The sequence below is a fragment of the Culex pipiens genome, chromosome 1 (assembly GCF_016801865.2).
Source record: "Culex pipiens pallens isolate TS chromosome 1, TS_CPP_V2, whole genome shotgun sequence".
Classification (NCBI taxonomy): domain Eukaryota; kingdom Metazoa; phylum Arthropoda; class Insecta; order Diptera; family Culicidae; genus Culex; species Culex pipiens.
In genome coordinates this window covers 94648709-94670382 of record NC_068937.1, presented here as the reverse complement: position 1 = coordinate 94670382, position 21674 = coordinate 94648709, and the positions used below count along the sequence as shown (strand labels likewise).

Below are 21674 nucleotides of genomic sequence, written 5' to 3'. Positions count from 1 at the left end.
ATGAATAAAACAATATGTCGATAGTACCCGTTGTTTTGAAGATACTAAAATGTCTGTAACAAAAATCTGGGTGCAATAGCTCTGGTTGATGTGCACCGATTTATTTGAAAAAAAAATCACACTTGGTCAAGCTTGGTTTGATTGTACTTCTCAAAACAAAGTAAAAATTACTATTTCGACTATTTTCAACGTTTTTCGAAAAATCATAAATATTCAAAAAATTGGCAACACTGCCAAATAAGTTTTGACCACCTTGTTGCATTGCTCAAATAATGGCATTTTTCATCTATATCAAAATGAGATCTTTTTAAATGATTATTTTACAGTAATTTTTTTGTGTGAAAAGTCCAATTAAAAAAATGGGTATTTTTTCGGAGTGTATTTTTTTTCTGGGAAATCTTAAGCAATACCTACAAATTTTTTAATATTTTAAGATCATTTTTGTATGAACAGCTGTCAAAATTGGTAAAAAAACTTGTATGGACGAAATAGTGATGCAACTATAACTTCTTTGGGCATAGAAAAAAAAAACACATTTAAAGATTCATCCAGAACAATAAATTAATCTTCCAAACCCATTTTTCACATTTAAAAAAAAAAATGCAAAAGAGACAAAACATGTGTTGTAGTTATTGTCTTTCAAATGTTTATAGGACCTTATCAAAAAAAAAACTCTGGATATACTCTTGCAACAAAATTTCAAAATATTATAGAATCTATGAGAATGTTTATTCTCCTCCCGTTCAGGACTCGAAGTTTTGTGGTTAAAAAATGACTAATTCAAAAAAATAACAGTTTAACTGTAAGGAAATGACAAAAAATGCAATGGTCAAAAATATCATGGTAAAAAATACTACGTTCAAAATCTGTTTACTTGAAAATTGTTTTCATAAATAGTTTTAAAAATCAGACAAAATTTTACATTTTTAAAATTATGTCGAGATATATTTTAAGGGGTTACATTAATGTAGAAAATCACAAAATTTTATATTTCATTCCTGAAAGTTTCATGAAGATATTTCATGACTGAACTGAATAAGTGACGATTTAAGTTCACAATTTTGCGAACTGTCAAAATCTGTGAACTTTTTTCTCTAAACACAGAGTTGATTTACGGGTGCCACGATGTCTCGAGATGGGATGGATCAAATTGGCTGAGACATATCCCGTGTGCATGACGAAGCCCGATTTTGAAATTTAGCTTTTTTTTTAAATACAAAAATCAAAAACTGACGATTTTTTATATGAAAACATAAAAATATTTTTATCTTTTTTTAAAATAAACCTTTTGAAAATCGGCCTTCGTCATGCACACAGGACCGGTTTAACGAGTCTTCATCAAAATTTTGAGCCAATTTGGTCAAAGCAGTGTTGAGATATCGTGGCACCCGTTTTTTGAAACTGCTAACTTAAAATAGCTATATCTCAGCAATGATACGTCCAAATGTCTTCATATTTATTTTGTTAATAGATGAAAATGTAAATGTTTATGCCCTGCCAAAAGATTAAAAAAAAAAAAAGGTTAAATGTGTGCTCATACCAACCTCTCACATTTTTGAAGATTTACATGTATGTAACCCCTTAAATAATAATTCAAATTTACGGTGTTTAGTTCAGACTCTTCCTTCCAAGAGAACTCTCTTACCATCAAATTAAAACCTAACGGAACCTGGACAGTTCTATCGCTGACCATTTTACAGTGTTCTAGCACTTTAATGAGCCCCAGAATCACCAAGCTTAGAAGAGCCTTTACGCACCAACGGAGATAAAACGGTACAAAAATTGCGCACCATTCTGAACAATCCAGGTTTAACTTTTCGCACGAATCGTGAAACCTCCTTTGATCAAATTTAGAACCGCGCGAGTTTAAAATTACACACTGATCCAAATTAACCCCGCAAATTTATTCCGTTCATATCGAACCATTAATCGCTGCTCAGTTAGTGAACGAAAAAAACTACATTTTCAATCCACCTGCTCTACGCCTGGCGCGCGGTGTCGTGTGTTTAAGTTTTGAACCATTACTCAATCAAGTCGAGGCTCTTTTTGTTCGAGTCCGAAGATGATGATGAAATGATTGCTTGCCTATTAATCAACCATCTGCAGTGGCCGAGTCCATCTGTCAGTCTGCGAAGAAAACGCAAGAGTGAGTCATGCGCGAGCTTGAACGCGCTCGCTCTCTCACACAAAAGCCTTTTAACAACCAATCGCGTATCCGCATCTGATTATTCTTTAAGCGCGCTTTCTCTTTTGGTGCGCTGTTTCTTGAAGCCGCGTTCTCTCTCCAGCGCTCATGTGAGAGAGGCGCTTTCTTTGCATTTTTGTGGTGAGCCAAACTTTCTTCCAATTCTTTTGTGTTGTGGACTTTCGACTTCCACTTGAGGTCTGTCTGATATTTTTTCGAATGATTTTTATTCGACACTATAAATTCTACTAGTTGCGCAGGTTTTATCTGATTACGCTCACCAAGCTCTTCTTTGCCTACTTCTTTTTGGTTTCTTAATTTAATGCCCATTTCTCTCTCTCTCTCCTTTTCGCTCGATTCTTTCGTTTTGTTCGCTCCAATCACAATAATTAATCTCGTTTTGTTCGCGCTTTCTTCCTGCGCTCATCAGCCAAAGCTTTTCCGCGGTTTCCTCCAACAAAATTGAGCTTAGATTTGAGCGACTTGCGAGGAAGTGGCGAAGCGTGAACTTTGGCCGAACTAATTAATCCCGCGGGGTGATCCGGTTGAGGTTCTGCACGTCAGAAAAACATTTTAAGGGGAAACACAGTTCAAATTTGGTCGAGTTTCAGTTCAGTCAAATTTTCAATCGTTTTTAAGTCTTTTTTGTAGTTACACGGAGAAAAAAGAGTTCCTAAAATCGTGAACAAGCGTTCATGAAAATGGGAACCACGAACAAAGTGTTCAAATTCCATGGTACGTTTTTCGAAATCGTACCATGAGATTTGAACACTTTGTTCGTGGTTCCTATTTTCATGAACGCTTGTTCACGATTTTGGGAACTCTTTTTTCTCCGTGTACTATTGGAACAGTCAATCTCAAAAAAAAAAAAAAAAACTGTAATTTTATGGAAGATTCACCCAGGTTTACCGCTTTTCTCTCGTTCCAATCCGGTGGTCAATTTCTAGCCCAAAAGCACGCGCAGGCATAAATCGCTGCTGGGTTCGACTTTTCCTACCATCGGGTTTTTGTTTCAATTTTCCAACCGGTGTGATCTTCGCGCCATAAAACCCAATCAAACCTGCCATCGTTTCAGCCGTTCACGGTGGTGCTGACCAGCTGATGGTCAGCTCCAGATATCAAGTACTAAAACTTGATGACCCATTGTCTATCCAAAGAAAACGGGGGCCGAAGCCCCAAATCAACTAAATTTTACCAACTCTTCAGCATCTCCCCCTCTCTAGGCTTAGGAGAAAAGCTTTGTAAAACAATCAACCAATGGTTTCAGCTGCCGTTTCGAATTCCTTCATTTCTAGGTTTTCTTCCCCCAAAGACCCGCGAGCGAGATGCGATCTAGTCCCACGGATCTCTCCAGCACTTTGTGCGCGGTCCAAAGCGACCCCTGTTGGGAGAAGAACTCCGCGAAGAAGCGTTTTATGGCCCGTGAAGATCTTCATTTGAATAAGTTGTCCAGCAACGATCGGTCCGGCGAGGGATTCTGTGACTAAGCGAGACTGACTCGCGCAGAGATGTTCTCACCAGAATCCGTTAGTTCTTGTGTGTCTGGTGACCTACTGCCGTGCGCTGAGCTGAGCTGGTTGAACGGTAGTTTTGGAATTCTGAAACGGGGAGGAATTTTGGTTCGGTTTTGGGGAAGGCACTTGTCGGGGGGTCTTAAAGAAGTTGCGTGGGAATTTTGATGAATTTTAAGAGTTGAAACAATTTGAACTGAAACTGCTAAACTGACTAAAATGGTTACAGAATTCAATATTCGTCTAATGAGCTCCTTTTTGGAATGCCGACGATGGACAACTAAATTAAACATTTCTTAGATATTAGATGTCCCCCAACTCTGCGCCTTCAACACCCCTTCAAATCACCACATAAGTATTGCACGTGTTGGAATGTTTAATAAAAGCTTGAAAGTCATCCGGCGTCGAAAGCAACAATCAGCATTGTTGCGATTTTATATTTGCGAGGAAGGCAATCGACCACACTAAATCTTCATTGCGGCTTGGGATGAAATTGCAACGGCCAGGAAAGTGTTTTTCTCTATCGCCTTTAGCATGAAAAAATCATCACTCTCCAAGCTTGTCGACGATTAAAAATCTCAAATGAAAAAGATAACAAAAAAAACCTCGATAGTAACGAAAAAGTTCGAAAAAAAATCATGGAAAAATGATAAAAAACTAAAAATTTCTACAGTTGAAAATCATTTAATCACGGGAGGTTTACAAGTAGGACAAAATAAGGTACTGAATATGCCAAATATAAGTCGGTTTCTGAAAAAAACGTCTTAAAAAGATTTGAAAATGCAATGTAAGAATTGAAAAAAAAACTATATTTTTGAAAAACATTTCTTTTACAGCAATTCTCTGAGATTTTCAGAAAAAAATCTGTATCTTTAGAATTTTTTGGATTTTCTGATCGATTAAGTGTCTTCGGCAAAGTTGTTCGAATGACTGGAAATAAGTTTTTTTTTTCGTTAATTTTGAAATATTTTAATTCGAAAGATCGTTAATTTTCATGATACTTTCATTTTCTGTTTCTACAATGAAGGTCGGACGTATATTTGCTGAGTTATTGTGTCCTAAAAATTTTACCTTTTGCTTACATTTCAGAGGCTGTATCTCAGCAACGGTTGGGCCAATTTTCATTGTCTTTGAAGCAAATGTATAGGAAATTTACTGCCACAGTTAAAAAAAAAACATGGTTATATTACATCTGGGAATGATGACAGATTTGTTGTCAGAAATTTTACGTTTTTCAATTTTCATGTTTTTTTGGCAACACTGCCGAATAAATTTTGGCCAACTAGTGCAAAAGCTCGAAAGATGAAATTTTTTGTCCAAAAATTGTTATTTTACGTAATCCAATTTTGTGTATGAAAAGTTGAATTAAACACAGCTACAGCTTTGTAGAAGACAGGAAATCGATCAGAAATCCGTTTTCAAGATACAGATTTTTGAATACTTTAACAGCCTTTTGAAAATAATTCACCTAAATAAAAAATACAAAAAAAAAGTATGGAAAATTGCTAATTTTGGGAAGAATAGCTCTAAATAAAAATTAATATAATAATGAAGAACCTTAAAAACAGCAACTGAAGAAAACCAGAATATTATGAAAGTTTTACAAGTTAATAAAACAAATTAAAGGTCTTTTGTTAGTCGAAATAGGGTCAATAAAAATGCTAAATATAAGTAAAAACACACCGGGACCGTGGTGTAGGGGTAAGCGTGGTAGCCTCTCACCCAGTCGGCCTGGGTTCGATCCCAGAAGGTCTCGGTGGCAAATTTTGAGACGAGATTTGTCTGATTACGCCTTCCGTCGGATGGGGAAGTACAGTAGTTGTTCGGTAACTGGGCGTTGTTTGACTGGGCTGCTTTTCAACTGGGCGTTGATAACTGGGGCGTAGCCCAGTTAAAAAGCAGGCAAACGTCAAAAAACCAAAACAAACCGAAATCACCGAGAAGTTAATGGATGCAAAAATCATGGTCAACAAATAAAAAAAACTTTTTTAAAACTTTTATGTAATTTCAAGTCACAATTAAAGAAATATGAAAAGTAATCATTGTAAACAAATTTGAGTAACTTTTATTTTTATAATTCATCAAATAAATATTATGCATCGGTAGTCCCCTCGTTATTTAGCGTTCAGCCCAGTTAGCGAACAGCATTCGATGACTGGGCTACGTTCTCAGCCCAGTTACCGAACAACTACTGTATATGTTGGCCCCGGTCTAACCTAGAGGTTAGGTCGATAGCTCAGTCCAGGTGTAGAAGTAATCTCCCTGGGTCCTGTCTCGGTGGAGTCGCTGGTAGGCAGTTGGACTCACAATCCAAAGGTCGTCAGTTTGAATTCCGGGGTGGATGGAAGATTAGGTGTAAAAAGAGGTTTGCAATTGCCTCAACAATCAAGCCTTCGGACACCTAGTTTCGAGTAGGAATCTCGCAATCGAGAACGCCAAGGCTGTAGAGCGAATAATTTGATCTGATTTTGAAGTAAAAACACTCAAATAAGCCTCATTAAAAGTATAAAAACAAATTTAAGAATTTTAAAATCATTTCTCATGAGGTCAACTGGTTTTTTTGTACTACTAAGTTCCCTTTTCTCTAAGAGACAAATTTACTGAATCTTGACCATTTTATTTACACTTTTAGAATTTTTAATAAGTTTTTCAAAATAAAAAAAAAATCATGATTTATTCAATTTTCAATAAGCTATGGACTTTTAAGAAAATTTTCTAGAACAAAAGGGCGAAACCTTGGATGTTAACAAGTAGTCTATCCCTTTCTTATTCAACGTGAACTGTCACTTGAGCAGACTTTTTGTTTACTTATAAGGTTTCGCCCTTTTGAAAAGTTACTTTTTTTTACTTTTGAGCATTCATAATTTTGTTTAAATAAAATGACACCCGAAGCCTCCATTCTTAATGTCGTTTGATGAATAGTTTTAGATCCTTTCCGGGAAGTCTCAAAGTTTAACAACCTGAAAAGACTGTCATAAGATAATAAGTGATAGTTTGTCAATTATTTTGATATAAATTTTAAACTGATTTTGTCTGGATGATGATTTGATTTGATTCAATTTATTTCACTTTAAATTGATAATTATATTAATCAATAAAATACAAAAGAAAGATAGAAACAGATGACGAAAGGAATAACAAACATAATAATATCAAGAACAGGTTAAAAATAGGGCAAGTATTGGCTAAGTTTCGGTCAGGCAGAGGTAAAACGTTGTTATAACAAGAGTCAAGAATGTTTGACAGAAAATCAGCTGGATCATTACAGTAAAAAAATCAAAATAATAAAAAATAATAAGTGGAACGGCATGTAATTCCGTAGGGCACCTAATGTTGGCATATTAGCACTGTGGCGTTCGACTACAGCTACTAGCGTTTTCAACCCATATCTTAATGGGAAGTTATCACGCAAGATTCTATCGAAACTTTTGCAAAACAATTTGTCTAAATAATGAGAGAATTTGCAAATTGGACAGAATTAGGACCGAGTCCTTAACCTGCCAAACAAGCGAGAATTTTCCCCTTGTTGGTCGAGAAAAAGCTGTAAAAAAACAAATATCAAGTGAAAAAGTCATAACATTTAGTAAGTAATGAATTGGTCAAGAGAATATAAAAAAGGTATGAAATAGGTCAAGAATAAGTCTAAAATATCTAAAGATATGTTAAAAAATAGTTCAAACATGGGAAAACCTATTGATCAAAATGAAGATAATTATTTTTGGAAAGAATGAGTAAAACCTAATTGAAAAACAAAAAAATATTTCTTTTAAATTTTATTAATGTAGGAAAGTAAGCAAGACTAATTTTAGTTTGTAATAACTGTAGTAATTGTTAGTTTGACAATCTCAAATAAATTTTTGATCCAATACTGAAAAATTGCCCAATTTCTAATGTTCCTTCATGTTTTATAACTTTTCTATCACCATCATCACCATCCACCATCAGCCAAGAAAACTCATTTAAGCCCGAGCGCACGCGCTCTCAGCTCGCGTGGATGTTTATTGGAAAATTTATCAGCAAATGAGATTTAATAATGAGCGCTTGGCCGGACGAAGCCGTCAGCTGGAGCTCAGAAGATGGAACAATTCCGACACCACCTCGCGCCTCGGTTTCACTTTTTTCTCAATTCAAATCTGGGTCTGAGCTGGAGGGGAGCAGAATTTCCAAATGGGGTTTCCTCAAAACATCTAGGCAACAAAACACATGATAAAGAGGTGTCCAATTATCTCTCGGTGGAAACCGAAACAGAGAGGAGATCGAAGAAATTGGAAAATTGCGGGACAATTAACGATCTGAAGATCGGCGCGCGGCACGGCAATTGAGACTTGATTTCGGTGCGTGAAGCCAATTGAGGTAGATCACCATGGAATGGTGGCGGCCGGCAGCAAGCAGGTAACTGAACGGAAATGATACCACACCACGTGGAACGATGGGGGGAGGTGAATTGCAAAGTGTGGTTGGATTTTGCGATGGGGTGAGGCAGAAGTCAATTGGGGGGATGGGAAATTGCAATTTTAGTCACAAAAAATGTATGAAAAGCAAAAGTTGTTAAATTTAAGCATAGAACAACATTTGAAACATAAATATTTGGCTAAAAAAATCTCAAAACGGATTCACATAAAAAGAAAACAAAACTTACATAAATTTAATTAAGAGAAATTCATGAATAGTTGGCAAGTTATGAATTTGGTCCTGTTTCCATCCGATTCGCAGATTTCTGCTATCCGAAAACTTCTTATTAAAGTTTATAACTTGATTTCAGATAAAAACGCTTTTTAGAATCAATAATTCAACGCCAAAGTGCTGATATGGCAACATTAGGTGGCCGACATACATGCTGTTCCCTTACATTGTCAGTAAAATGATCTAACAAAACTAAATAAACAAACTTGAACAACTATTTCGGTTAGATTGACACAAACAAGTTATTGTATAATAAAAGAAATAAAAAGTGGTAAAGTTGCAAAAAAACTGAAAACAGAGTGCGTGATCGAATACATGCTATATCCCATATGCTTTCAAAACATAGAATCAAAAGTAGAAGTGAGAAGGCGCATTTTTTTTAAATCATAACTATTCCAACAAAAACAATGTGTTATGGAATACCGAAACTAATAAATGTGGATACAAAACAAGCAACAGAATAAAATCAAAGTTATGTTTAAATAAAAAATGCATTGAACAAATAAAAGAAAATTTAAAAGTGAAGCAAATTAAAGATATTTTTGCAATTCCGTCGTGAAACTACTTACTTTTCCTGTCATTCTTGAACGACGAAATAGCCTACTTTTCTGTACCAAAAATAACAGAATCGAATAGCAACACTTTTCAAAATAAATGCTGAAAAGTTCTACTTTTCAGCACTGAAATGGGTGCTGAACAGTTGAACTTTTCAGCACTTGTTTCCAGAGGCGTCGCGTCCACCTGTTCAACCTGTTCATAGGACAGGTGATCATTTTGATTTCTTTTTGAAGAAAGAATTAAAATATGTTCATCAAAATAATTGAACGAACATGCCAACTCTTCTTGGAATAATGAAACAGCCAAGCGCATTCGTATCATAGAGCGTCAATGAAAATCTAACGCGCACGCCGCCAACCTGTTCGGATTTCTCCATGCACGAGTTCCCATACAACGCTTCCAAAAATACACAGAAAGCCCCTCTATTTGTACACGCTGGACGGTATGAATGTGGTAGTTCAGGCTGTGCATGAAAGCTTTTGCACAGTCGACATAAAAGCGCGCGAGCCGAGACACGAGCAGGGAGAGAGCAAAATATGGAGCTTTCTCTCTCTCTTTGAACTTTGCTCTCTCCCTGCTCGTGTCTCGGCTCGCGCGCTTTTATGTCGACTGTGCAAAAGCTTTCATGCACAGCCTGAACTACCACATTCATACCGTCCAGCGTGTACAAATAGGGGGGGTTTTCTGTGTATTTTTGGATGCGTTGTATGGGAACTCGTGCATGGAGAAATCCGAACAGGTTGGCGGCTGCTTGGGAGGATTTTCAATGCGCGTTAGATTTTCATTGAGAGCTCTATGGATACGAATGCGCTTGGCTGTTTCATGATTCCAAGACGATTTGGCGTGTTCGCTCAAATATTTTGTAAAACTTTTTTAATTGTTATAAATAGTAGAACGGCATATTGCTTCCAAAAAGCGTTTTTAATTGAAATAAAGTAATAAATAGCTCTGTTAAAAGTGAGCAAGCAAGTTCACCGACAGATTTGAAAATTAATTTGGAAGAAAATAGAACAAAATCTTTAACCTACCAAGCATACAATAATTTCCTTTACATGTTAATTGTACAAAAACAAAAATCAAAACAAAGCTTAAATAAGCTGTCGTAATAATGTCTACTTGGTTTGAATTCTTGAGTTTTGATCGTATAATTTTTTTTCGGAAAATTGTATAAAGTGATATTTTTATTTTATTTTATGGATTTATATTGAGATATGAGATGCAGTAAAATAACAAAAAAATCTCAAATCTCAAAAAAAAATCAAAATTTGTTATATGCTTAAAAAGCCCATTTTTAAAATCGATGTAAAAATAAACGATAAACGTCCAATCGATTGCGCGAGTTTTTGTTAAATGAAAAATTTAATTTTCATCGATATTAATTATTTTCCTTCTAGTCTTTTTAGGGAAATTTTGAAGAGAAACGTAATATACAATTTTTTTATGGCCTAATTGTTTTGGTCAGGAAACTAGAGCACGTGATTTCAGGATTAGAATTAGAGAATAATAAGAGAAGTTCATTCTAAATAAAACTCCAGGGAGAAACTTGTGGTTGGCTTACGCCTCAAGTTTTGATTTAGTTTTTTTGTTATTGTAAAAACAAGCTAATTATAGAAAACTACAATGTAAAATGCATTTCTCGACTTTTTTTTGATTAGGTCCTATAAACATATGAAAGACAATAGCTTATAGGACATTTTCAAAAAAAAACTCTGGATTTCAATTTTACACTTCTTAAAGAATGATCATTGCTGTAATTTATAAAAGTTACTATTTCAATAAAAATCATGTGATCAAGAATTCTCACAACAATATTGCTAACATCATCTAATTTCTCTTTATTATGAATAAAAGATATTTTTAAATATAATTGAGCTAAAAACTTGAAAATTACTTAAAAGATTGTTTGAACAGGTAAACATTTTGGCCACGCGTCGCCTCTGCTTGTTTCGAAAAGTAACACTTTTCAACATTGTTTTGATTTAAACGATTTATTGACAAATACATGAAAATTTGACTTAAAATTTCACTCAATGGGTGCACGGCTTGTCTAAAGGTTATTTTTATGAAACTTGAATGAACCTCGGTAATTCTTTCTGGAGCTTGTTGGGGGGACTGTCCCGAGTCAGGGAAACTGTTTTTCAAAAAAATCTATCGGTAAAAATTGGTTTTATCTCATTTTGAAGTTTTTATACAATATATTTAAGTTAAAATCATGAAAAAGTATTAAATAAATTGCTGTAATTATGATGTTTTTTGTTGTTATTTCATCAAAACATCAGTTTCAAATTACTTCAACATGTCTTAAATATCCTACAACATAGATTAATGTTTATCTTGGTCGTCAGTTTCGATAATAGTTGCAAAATTGGATTCTCCTTGTTTTTTTTTTAATTCATCTGAAAACATAAACTTAATTCGTGTTTACCAAAACTGTTTACGTGGATTTGTAGCAAATAACATTCAGAATAAATTTGCACAAAAAACATCCTATTACATCCAAATTCTGAAAAGTTACAACAATTTTAGTTTAGGAAAAGCTGCAAATTTTGAAATTCTGTGATATTTATTCCCTTTTCGTCCTACTACTATTTGAATTAATTTCAGGATGACAAATCAAAAGTCCTGAGTTGCATTTCAATCTTATTTTATTTGTAGAAAAAAACATGAATGCAAATTATTAAACATCTAAAAAAAAAGTTGCTAGCGACTTAAGTGTATCGTTGAATTTAAAAAAGGTTGTATTTACGGTTTTCCAATACAACAACTTCCTACGCAAACGGCATGACCAACCTCTAGAGTGCTCGGATCGGCTTAAAATTTTCGGGATTCTCTACCTAAAATAGTTTTATAAATATTTTTAGTTAGGTCGTTAGGATGGTTCCTGCCGCGTTAGGGTGGGCCATAAAATGACAATTTAGACGATTTTGCAAAAAACAATATATTTCCAAAACAATTACTTTGCATTGTTTCATCTAATTGAAGATACACTGTTTGTGAAAGAAAAGTGACTAATTAGGCTTTCAAGGAAAATTACCAACCAGTTCAATTGAAACGGCTTTTGACAGTGAATATAAAATAAAATCTCAAAATTTTCATCTTTGAACCGCCCTGACGCGGTAGGAACCACCCTAACGACCTAACAAAAATTATGTATAAAACTATTTTGGGTAGAGAATCCCGAAAATTTTAAGCCGATCTGAGCACTTTATAGTTTGGCTATGCCGTTTGCGTAGGAAATTGTTGTATTGTAAAACCGTAAATACAACCTTTTTTTAATTCAACGATGCATTTAAGTCGCTAGCAGAATTTTGTAAGATGTTCAATAATTTGTAATCATATTTTTGTCTACAAATAAAATAAGATTGAAATGCAACTCAGGACTTTTGACTTGTCATCCTGAAATTAATTCAAATAGTAGTAGGACGAAAAGGGAATAAATATCACAGAATTTCAAAATTTGCAGCTTTTTCTAAACTAAAATTGTTGTAACTTTTCAGAGATTTGATGTAATAGCATGTTTTTTGTGCAAATTTATTCTGAATGTTATTTGCTACAAATCCACGTAAACAGTTTTGATAAACACGAATAAAGTTGATGTTTCCAGATGAATTTGAAAAAAAAAAACAAGGACAAAACCAATTTTGCAACTATTATCGAAACTGACGACCAAGATAAACATTTTTCTATGTTGTAGGATATTTAAGACATGTTGAAGTATTTCGAAACTGATGTTTTGATGAAATAACAACAAAAACCATCATAATTTTAGCAATTTATTTAATACTTTTTCATGATTTTAACTTAAATATATTGTATAAAAATTTCAAAATGAGATAAAACCAATTTTTACCGATAGATTTTTTTGAAAAACAGTTTCCCTGACTCGGGACAGTCCCCCCAACAAGCTCCAGAAAGAATTACCGAGGTTCATTCGAGTTTTATAAAAATAGCCTTTGGACAAGCCGTGGGGTGTTTTTCGGAATTGCAAAAAATGTTGTATGGAACTCGTTGCAAAACTTGATTTTTTTAGCCCTCGTCGTATTTATCCAACTTGGTGAACCTCGTTGGATAAATGTACGACTCGTGCTGAAAAAATCCTCTTTTTGCAACTTGTTGCATAAACTACTATTTTAAGCCTCGCCAAAATACAAATAAAAATCAAAAACGAAACTATTCAACAAATAAATGAAGGATCAAATTCAGAGTAACTACGACTAACAATAAATTAAGATACATTTCAATTGGAGCGTTCTTCTAGATTTTTTATAACATAAATTTAATAGCATTATGCAATTTAGTAATAAAAATATTGTACATGTTCATGCAAAAAATATAAAAAATGAAATAACAAGCCATAGTCTCAACATTTGAATGCAAAAAATGTTTTAAAATGTATTTGACAGTTGTTTTTCAATCATTAGTTTTCAAAAAAAGTAAGACGAAAACAAAAAGATTAGTGAAAAAAACTTTTTGCATCGAAAATTTTCAAAAATTAAAAAAAGGTTTTAACTAACCCAAACATGCTAAAAATGATTTTAAATGCAGGGGAATGCATTTTAAATCAATTTCAGCTGATTGCACTTAAATTTCCATTGAAATTTTGAAGTTTTTTGAAACAATTTTTTTTGCCCCCTGATTTTCCGGCCCAACTTTGAAGGGGGAGGGAGGGGTGACAAATACTTTATATAAAATTTGTACCAGCCTTATGAATTATTAAAAAAATAAGAAAATGAATGTCTGAAACATACACCTTTACTCAAAATTGAAAGAATATAAATAAATTTCGATAAACTCATGAAATTTGAGAATTTTTAAACACACCTTTTAATTAAATACTTCAACTATTAGTATTATTTCGAAGAAATTGATTTTAAAGAGTTCAACCAAAATTTTGCTTCATTCTAAATAACTTTGTCTGAAAGAAAAAGAGATCCCGACCAAGTCGCTCGAAACCTACCTTGTACTCCTGCAGCAGGTTATTCCACTTTTTGATGATTTTTGAAATCGGTAAAGGCACACTGAGTTCTCGTTCGACGACCCTGGGGAAGAAAGCGAACAAGAAGACGAAACGGCAACGGTTAATGGAAGAAAATTACGAAGAAGAAGAAAAAACACATCAAAATAAAGTCATTTGCAGCGCTCAGCACTCTTTGTTGGTGTCGGTGTGTGTGTGTGTTTTTGCGTGAAAGTGAAACTAAATTCGCGAGCGATTTGCAATCTGCAAGAGTGCAGAAATGATGGAAAGAAGTTGAGAGAGGCAGAGGATAAGAAGAGATTCGGAAAGATACTAATTAGCGGACGGCTTACATGCTTATGTATTTCTTGTTATTATTATTGTTATTTTTATTTCCAACTTGTCTTTTTTGCTGTTGAACTAAAAACGAGAAAAGTGCACTCGCGAAAGATCAAGATTTTTCCGACCCTTAATCTTGATCTGCTCGGTGATCTTGGCAGTGGTGGTGAAATCAGCAAATAAAAGCTTCCACCGCTATTCATTTTGTTAAGGGTATTTGCAAATGTGTGTGTGTGTTGGCAAACAGAAGAAGTATGATGGCGAAAGATCGTAAAAGAGTATTTGGCATAAAGTGTGGAACTTTCTCTTTCGTTTCTGCCGAGCACGGATCACCGATAGAAGTTTGTTGACACCGGTAGTGTTGAGTGTCTTGGTTTGAATCTGTCATCGCGATGCGATCTCAAATGACGTCAATTGACGCCTTCAGATTGAATTGCTTATGGCGTGAGAAAAAATGCTGGAAGTTGCACAGAAGTTACAGTTTAGAAATTTCAAAAAAAAAACCTACAATTCAATTCAACCTTCAACGAAAAAAAAATCAGATCTTAGAATTACAAAAAAAGTTTACTTCAAAAATCCTTTCACTTTTGGCTATTTTTGCTCAATAATTTATCTTGCATCGCAGAGTGCTAAAAACACGATGAAATGTAACAAAAATAAACAAAGTTTCGCAAGAAGCTGTTAAAAAGATAACACCACGAAAAAAAGAAAGCTTTTGACAGCTGCTGGAGAAGAAGAAGGCAAAAGTGCAAAACAAACAAACAGTTCCAAAGTGATCAAACCGGGCGACGACGCCGTTGGAAGCCGCACAAAATTTGCATTAACGCACACACACGTGTTTGAGATTCCCCGCGCGCGCGTGTGTGTGTGTGCGCGCAAAATTTTGCGGTTGTTTTGTTTGTGCGAATTTCACTTTCAGCAGCGGGTCACCACAAAGTACAGTCATCCCACATATTCGGAACACCCACAAATTCGGAACACTTTTGTGGTAATTTGTCAATAGTATGCCAAATGGAGCATTTCTGTCGACCCTACTATTTTTAGGACCTTCATTTGGACATTCTCTTGCTATTTCACTAGTAAAAGTAGTACTTTTTGAACAAAAACCTGCCTTTCAAGACTTTTTTATCCAGAGCAGCAAAATAATGCCTCCAAATTGCCTGTTCCATAATTGTGGGATGTTATTGTGCCTTCCACAATTGTGGAACACCTGAATTTAACTGATATTTTCACAAAAAAAGTTATCAGACCATTCATAAAACATAACTAAGCATGCATTTCGTTGCTTTCAGTGCGTGAAGTCATAATTTTGTAAAAATTATGTACTCATGGAGAGAACCAAAGTTTGTTTACATCCGTAAGAAAAAAGTGTTCCGAATTTGTGGATTTCAAGGGTCAAAGTTTTTCTTCAAAAACTTGATATAAAAGTTAAAATTTGCAGTTGTTCGATACAACATTCGAAAGATCGCAAGAAAAGCTTCCAAATGAAGGTAAAAGCGAATCATTAAGTTCAATTATCGATTTTCTATGATTTTTTGAACATTGGCCGATCTGTAAACTGTTCCGAATATGAGGGATGACTGTAAGCGACGTCGTCGTCACCGTTATTCGTTTGCTGAAAGTGAATTTTGACGACGGCGATCCAAGAAGGCGTGGCCGTTTGGGAAGGTGTTTGCGAGGTTGAAGGGGTTCGTCGCTTGATTCCGTGGCGGAGTCTTTCGTTTGAAGGGGGGCTTGTTTAGGTGGCCTAATTGTGGTATTTTGACAAAATTCGAACTTTGACATCGATGATATAAATTTCAATCGAATCTGAAATCCGTTTTGAGATATCTCGTGACGGTGGGGTGGTATGACCCCTTTAAATTTTCTGGATTTATACTAGACACGTTTTTCAGTGATTTGTAGCTCGAAACCGTGATCTTTTGTGTAAAATCAGACGCCCGATTTGATGGCGTACTCAGAATTTCGAAAAAAACGGGTTTTCCATAAAAAAAAACTAAAAAAAAAATAGTTTTCTAATCGCTGCTATTTTCCGTTACTCAACTGTCAAAAATCGAGAGACATGTCATTTTATGGGAAATTCAATGTACTTTTCGAATCTGCAATAACCCAGAGAGGTAATTTTCCATTTAGAACAAAAAGACGTGGATTTTTGTAACTTTTCAAGATTACTTTTTAGAGTTTACTAATGGTCTACATTGTTGTAGAGCAATATTTTGATGTGACCGAGCCACGTAGCCCAGTGGAGCAATTCTCTGAGATTTCGGTCATTCGATTTTTTTTGTATTTTTTAATCCGGCTGAAACTTTTTTGGTGCCTTCGGTATGCCCAAAGAAGCCATTTTGCATCATTAGTTTGTCCATAAAATTTTCCATACAAATTTGGCAGCTGTCCATACAAAAATGATATGTGAAAATTCAAAAATCTGTATCTTTTGAAGGAATTTTTTGATCGATTTGGTGTCTTCGGCAAAGTTGTAGGTATGGATATGGACTACACTGAAAAAAAATGATACACGGTAAAAAAAAATTTGGTGATTTTTAATTTAACTTTTTGTCACTAAAACTTGATTTGCAAAAAAACACTATTTTTATTTTTTTTCATTTTTTGATATGTTTTAGAGGACATAAAATGCCAACTTTTCAGAAATTTCCAGAATGGGCAAAAAATCTTTGACCGAGTTATGATTTTTTGAATCAATACAGATTTTTTCAAAAAATCGAAATATTGGTCGCAAAAATTTTTCAACTTCATTTTTCGATGTAAAATCGAATTTGCAATCAAAAAGTACTTTAGTGAATTTTTGATAAAGTGCACCGTTTTCAAGTTATAACCAATTTTAGGTAACTTTTTTGAAAATAGTCACAGTTTTTCATTTTTTTAAAATAGTGCCCATGTTTGCCCACCTTTGAAAAAAATATTTTTGGAAAGCTGAGAAAATTTTCAATATTTTGCTTTATTGAACTTTGTTGATACGACCCATAGTTGCTGAGATATTGCCATGCAAAGGTTTAAAAACAGGAAAATTGATGTTTTCTAAGTCTCACCCAAACAGCCCACCATTTTCTAACGTCGATATCTCAGCAACTATAGGTCCGATTCACAATGTTAAAACATGAAACATTCGTGAAATTTTCCGATCTTTTCGAAAAAAATATTTTCAAAAATTTAAAATCAAGACTAACATTTCAAATGGGCGTAATATTGAATGTTTGGCCCGTTTTAAATGTTAGTCTTGATTTTAAATTTTTGAAAATATTTTTTTCGAAAAGATCGGCAAATTTCACGAATGTTTCATGTTTTAACATTGTGAATCGGACCTATAGTTGCTGAGATATCGACGTTAGAAAATGGTGGGTTGTTTGAGTGAGACTTAGAAAACATCAATTTTCCTGTTTTTTAACCTTTGCATGGCAATATCTCAGCAACTATGGGTCGAATCAACAAAGTTCAATAAAGCAAAATATAGAAAATTTTCTCAGCTTTCCAAAAATATTTTTTTCAAAGGTGGGCAAACATGGGCACTATTTTAAAAAAATGAAAAACTGCGACTATTTTCAAAAAAGTTACCTAAAATTGGTTATAACTTGAAAACGGTGCACTTAATCAAAAATTTACTAAAGTACTTTTTGATTGCAAATTCGATTTTACATCGAAAAATGAAGTTGAAAAATTTTTGCGACCAATATTTCGATTTTTTGAAAAAATCTGTATTGATTCATAAAATCATAACTCGGTCAAAGATTTTTTGCCCATTCTGGAAATTTCTGAAAAGTTGGCATTTTATGTCCTCTAAAACATATCAAAAAATAAAAAAAATTAAAAATAGTGTTTTTTTGCAAATCAAGTTTTAGTGACAAAAAGTTAAATTAAAAATCACCAAATTTTTTTTTACCGTGTATCATTTTTTTTCAGTGTAGTCCATATCCATACCTACAACTTTGCCGAAGACACCAAATCGATCAAAAAATTCCTTCAAAAGATACAGATTTTTGAATTTTCACATATCATTTTTGTATGGACAGCTGCCAAATTTGTATGGAAAATTATATGGACAAACTAATGATGCAAAATGGCTTCTTTGGGCATACCGAAGGCACCAAAAAAGTTTCAGCCGGATTAAAAAATACAAAAATTAAAATTAAAGAAAAAAGACCGATTCCGTAGAGAACTGCTCAGTGGTAACGCTTCCGCCTCGTAAGCGGTAGATCGGGGTTCAAATCCCGGCTCGGACCAACACAACTGGTGATCTTTTCCCTTCTGGATTCGATTGCTTAGTAAAGGGAAGGTAGTGTATTGTCACAAACTGGACCTTATCACGACACCTTAGGGAGGCGACCTATGGAATGTTAACATTAACCTTAACATGTTAACATTAAGTTGAGAATGAAACTGCCACTGAATCCGCTTTGTAAATGCCGGCCCCGATACTCTTCAAGGGTGTTCCCCTCAGGAACTGGGAAAGATTTACTTTTTTTTTATATTTTGATGTACAGTCCAGACTCGATTATCTGAAGCCTCGATTATCCGAAGTTTCGATTATCCGAAGTTCGATTATCCGAAGGTTTGTATAGGACTTCGGATAATCGAATCACGAACAAAAAAAAATCTTTTTTTTTCTTTTTTTTAACATAAAATTTGAATTCCCCATTTTAGTCAAATTTGAGTTGTTGATTGCCTTTTAAAAAAATAAAATGCATTTTTTCAATATTGCATCACCGCCATTTTGGCCGCCAGCTTGGATTTAAAAATTCTAAATAATTTTAGCGTAGTTTAGGAGTCATACCTATGCTCAACAATCAAAAATTAGACAACAAAAAAAAATTTTTTTTCGTGATTCGATTTTCCGAAGATTTGAAGATTTGAAGATTTGAAGATTTGAAGATTTGATGATTTGAAGATTTGAAGATTTGAAGATTTGAAGATTTGAAGATTTGAAGATTTGAAGATTTGAAGATTTGAAGATTTGAAGATTTGAAGATTTAAAGATTTGAAGATTTGAAGATTTGAAAATTTGAAAATTTGAAGATTTGAAGATTTGAAGATTTGAAGATTTGAAGATTTGAAGATTTGAAGATTTGAAGATTTGAAGATTTGAAGATTTGAAGATTTGAAGATTTGAAGATTTGAAGATTTGAAGATTTGAAGATTTGAAGATTTGAAGATTTGAAGATTTGAAGATTTGAAGATTTGAAGATTTGAAGATTTGAAGATTTGAAGATTTGAAGATTTGAAGATTTGAAGATTTGAAGATTTGAAGATTTGAAGATTTGAAGATTTGAAAATTTGAAGATTTGAAGATTTGAAGATTTGAAGATTTGAAGATTTAAAGATTTGAAGATTTGAAAATTTGAAGATTTGAAAATTTGAAAATTTGAAGATTTGATGATTTGAAGATTTAAAGATTTGAAGATTTGAAGATTTGCAGATTTAAAGATTTGATGATTTGGAGATTGAAAATTGAAATTAAAGTTCACATAAATTTACACATCCGCTCTTTGTGTGTTTTTTTTGCCACAAATTGGAGACAATCTTAACTTGATAAATATAAAAATATTCTGAAAAAAAGAACTTCTTTATAATGCTTTTGCTCTGATAACTTGAAGATTGTGAACTCATCAGTTTTTTAACTCCGTTTTGAGGTCGTTGGACAGCATTTAACCCCGCTTGAACAAAGACCAAGAACTAGATAGGGCCTCAATCTTCCAATACAAAACTGAATAATTAATGTTTTCTACTTCCTTAATGTTGAGAATAAGAATCAAATAACTTGTTGTAAAGTCATGTTGAAATTATAATTCATTTGTAAAGACAATAAACATTATAGCGATTATTTATTTTTACATTTGATATTTAATGATTTGTTTCTACTAACTTAGATATCAAATCGACGATAAATCCAACAAAAACCTCGTCAAATCTAACAGTAACTTCAGCTCTGTAAGTAAGTCTTCTCCAAGTGATCTACTTTCCGCATGGTTCTCAACCACCCATTCGCAGAAGCCCCCCTTCTTTTTTCCTTTGTAACTTTTTCTCTCCCCTCAGTGGCTCGATTAAAAAGAGCTTACAATTTCCACTATTATTTTAATGGGCCTAACGGACTTCCTCCAATACCTTAACCTTTTCCTAATACTCGATTTTCTTTTCTTTTCCATCTCTCTCTCCCTCTCGATTTCTCCTTCTGTTTCTTGACTTCTCTGTTTTTTCGCAGCTAATTCAACTAAATCTAAACATTTATTCTATTTCCACTTCGGTGCAGTTCAAACAAAAGTGGCGAGAGAAAGAAAGAAACAATATCGAATCTGGGAACAAACCCCAGAATTGGCCGGCTCGGCTGCGGCAGCACGCCAAATAATAGGCGTAAATGTGGAATGTGGGAAAAAGAGCCCTCGATTTTCTTTTTTCGGGGGTTTGCTTGTTTTTTGTGCTTCTCTCGGAAGCTGTTCCACATTTGGCGCTGCGCGCCTTGGCAACAAAAGCCGGAAATTCTGACCACGAGGAAGAACCCAGTTTTGCGCGGAAAGTAGGCCTCCCGAAAAAATCACGAACGCAAAGAAGTTTGAAAAATTCAAGTCAGCGACGAGACTTGAAGCGAGACGGAGCGATTGCGATGGCGCGACCTTGCCAACTTGTCCATTTTTGCGTCTTCGCTTGGTCGGGATTTTTTCACAGTGCATTCACTCATACTCTCACACACAACAAAGAAGACCGCATCTGCATTAGGCTTGCTTGCTTTAGAGGGATGATAAATTCCTGGTGAGATACTTACGCCCACGCATACTTGGATGCATTTCGCTTGCCGGTGAAGAGTGGTGACAGTTCTGCCCGTAGCCGGATCAGGGTTTTCACTTTGTCGGCTTCCCCTGTTGGAAAGAAAGAGAGAGAGAGAGAAAGAAAGAAACGGGAATTAGTTGGAGAGATTAGCCAGCTGTGAACTCTGCTTGTTGGGATAAGCTGAAAGCGTTTGTGTGTGTGCGTTTGTGGTTAGTTGATGACAGTTGCGTAGGATGCAGTTGACCTGGATTCTTGCGGTTGGTGGGATGGGATGGGATGATTTTTTAAAGGTAAAATGCTTGATCTAATTCCTTAATTAGCTATGTAAGGTTTGATTGATTACGACCAAATAGTGCAAGATTTGATCATTTCCATTATGTAAGGTTTTGAAACACTGTTCTGCTATCGATGCATATGTCGAAATTGTTTTTTTTTATTAAATAACAGAATTTGGGGCTGCACATTGTACATTTAACAATTGTATGGTTTACGACATCATCTTGAAAATCACAACGACACAAAAATAACAAAACAGTGTAGGGCGTCAGAACATTACAAATGTTCCAGCATGTTACTAATTTTGATTATTAAAATTTAATTTTGACTTATTGTCTTTAAAAATGTGTTGGATTGACTACCATTTATTTATGGAGTGAATTTTATAGAAAGT

The 21674-nt window shown here is 34.3% G+C and overlaps 1 protein-coding gene across 3 annotated transcripts in view; it reads right to left on the bottom strand.

Moving 5' to 3' along the window:
• The window catches only part of LOC120427078 (uncharacterized), a 108245-nt gene that overhangs the window by 29235 nt on the left and 57336 nt on the right, over nucleotides 1-21674 (bottom strand). For all 3 annotated transcript variants that reach the window (XM_052706648.1, XM_052706647.1, XM_052706649.1), the window contains exons 3-4: nucleotides 21000-21093; nucleotides 13895-13976 (exon numbers count right to left, since the gene is read on the bottom strand). In XM_052706648.1, the coding sequence (XP_052562608.1) occupies nucleotides 13895-13976; nucleotides 21000-21093 (176 nt within the window). The remainder of the gene's footprint in view (nucleotides 1-13894; nucleotides 13977-20999; nucleotides 21094-21674) is intronic.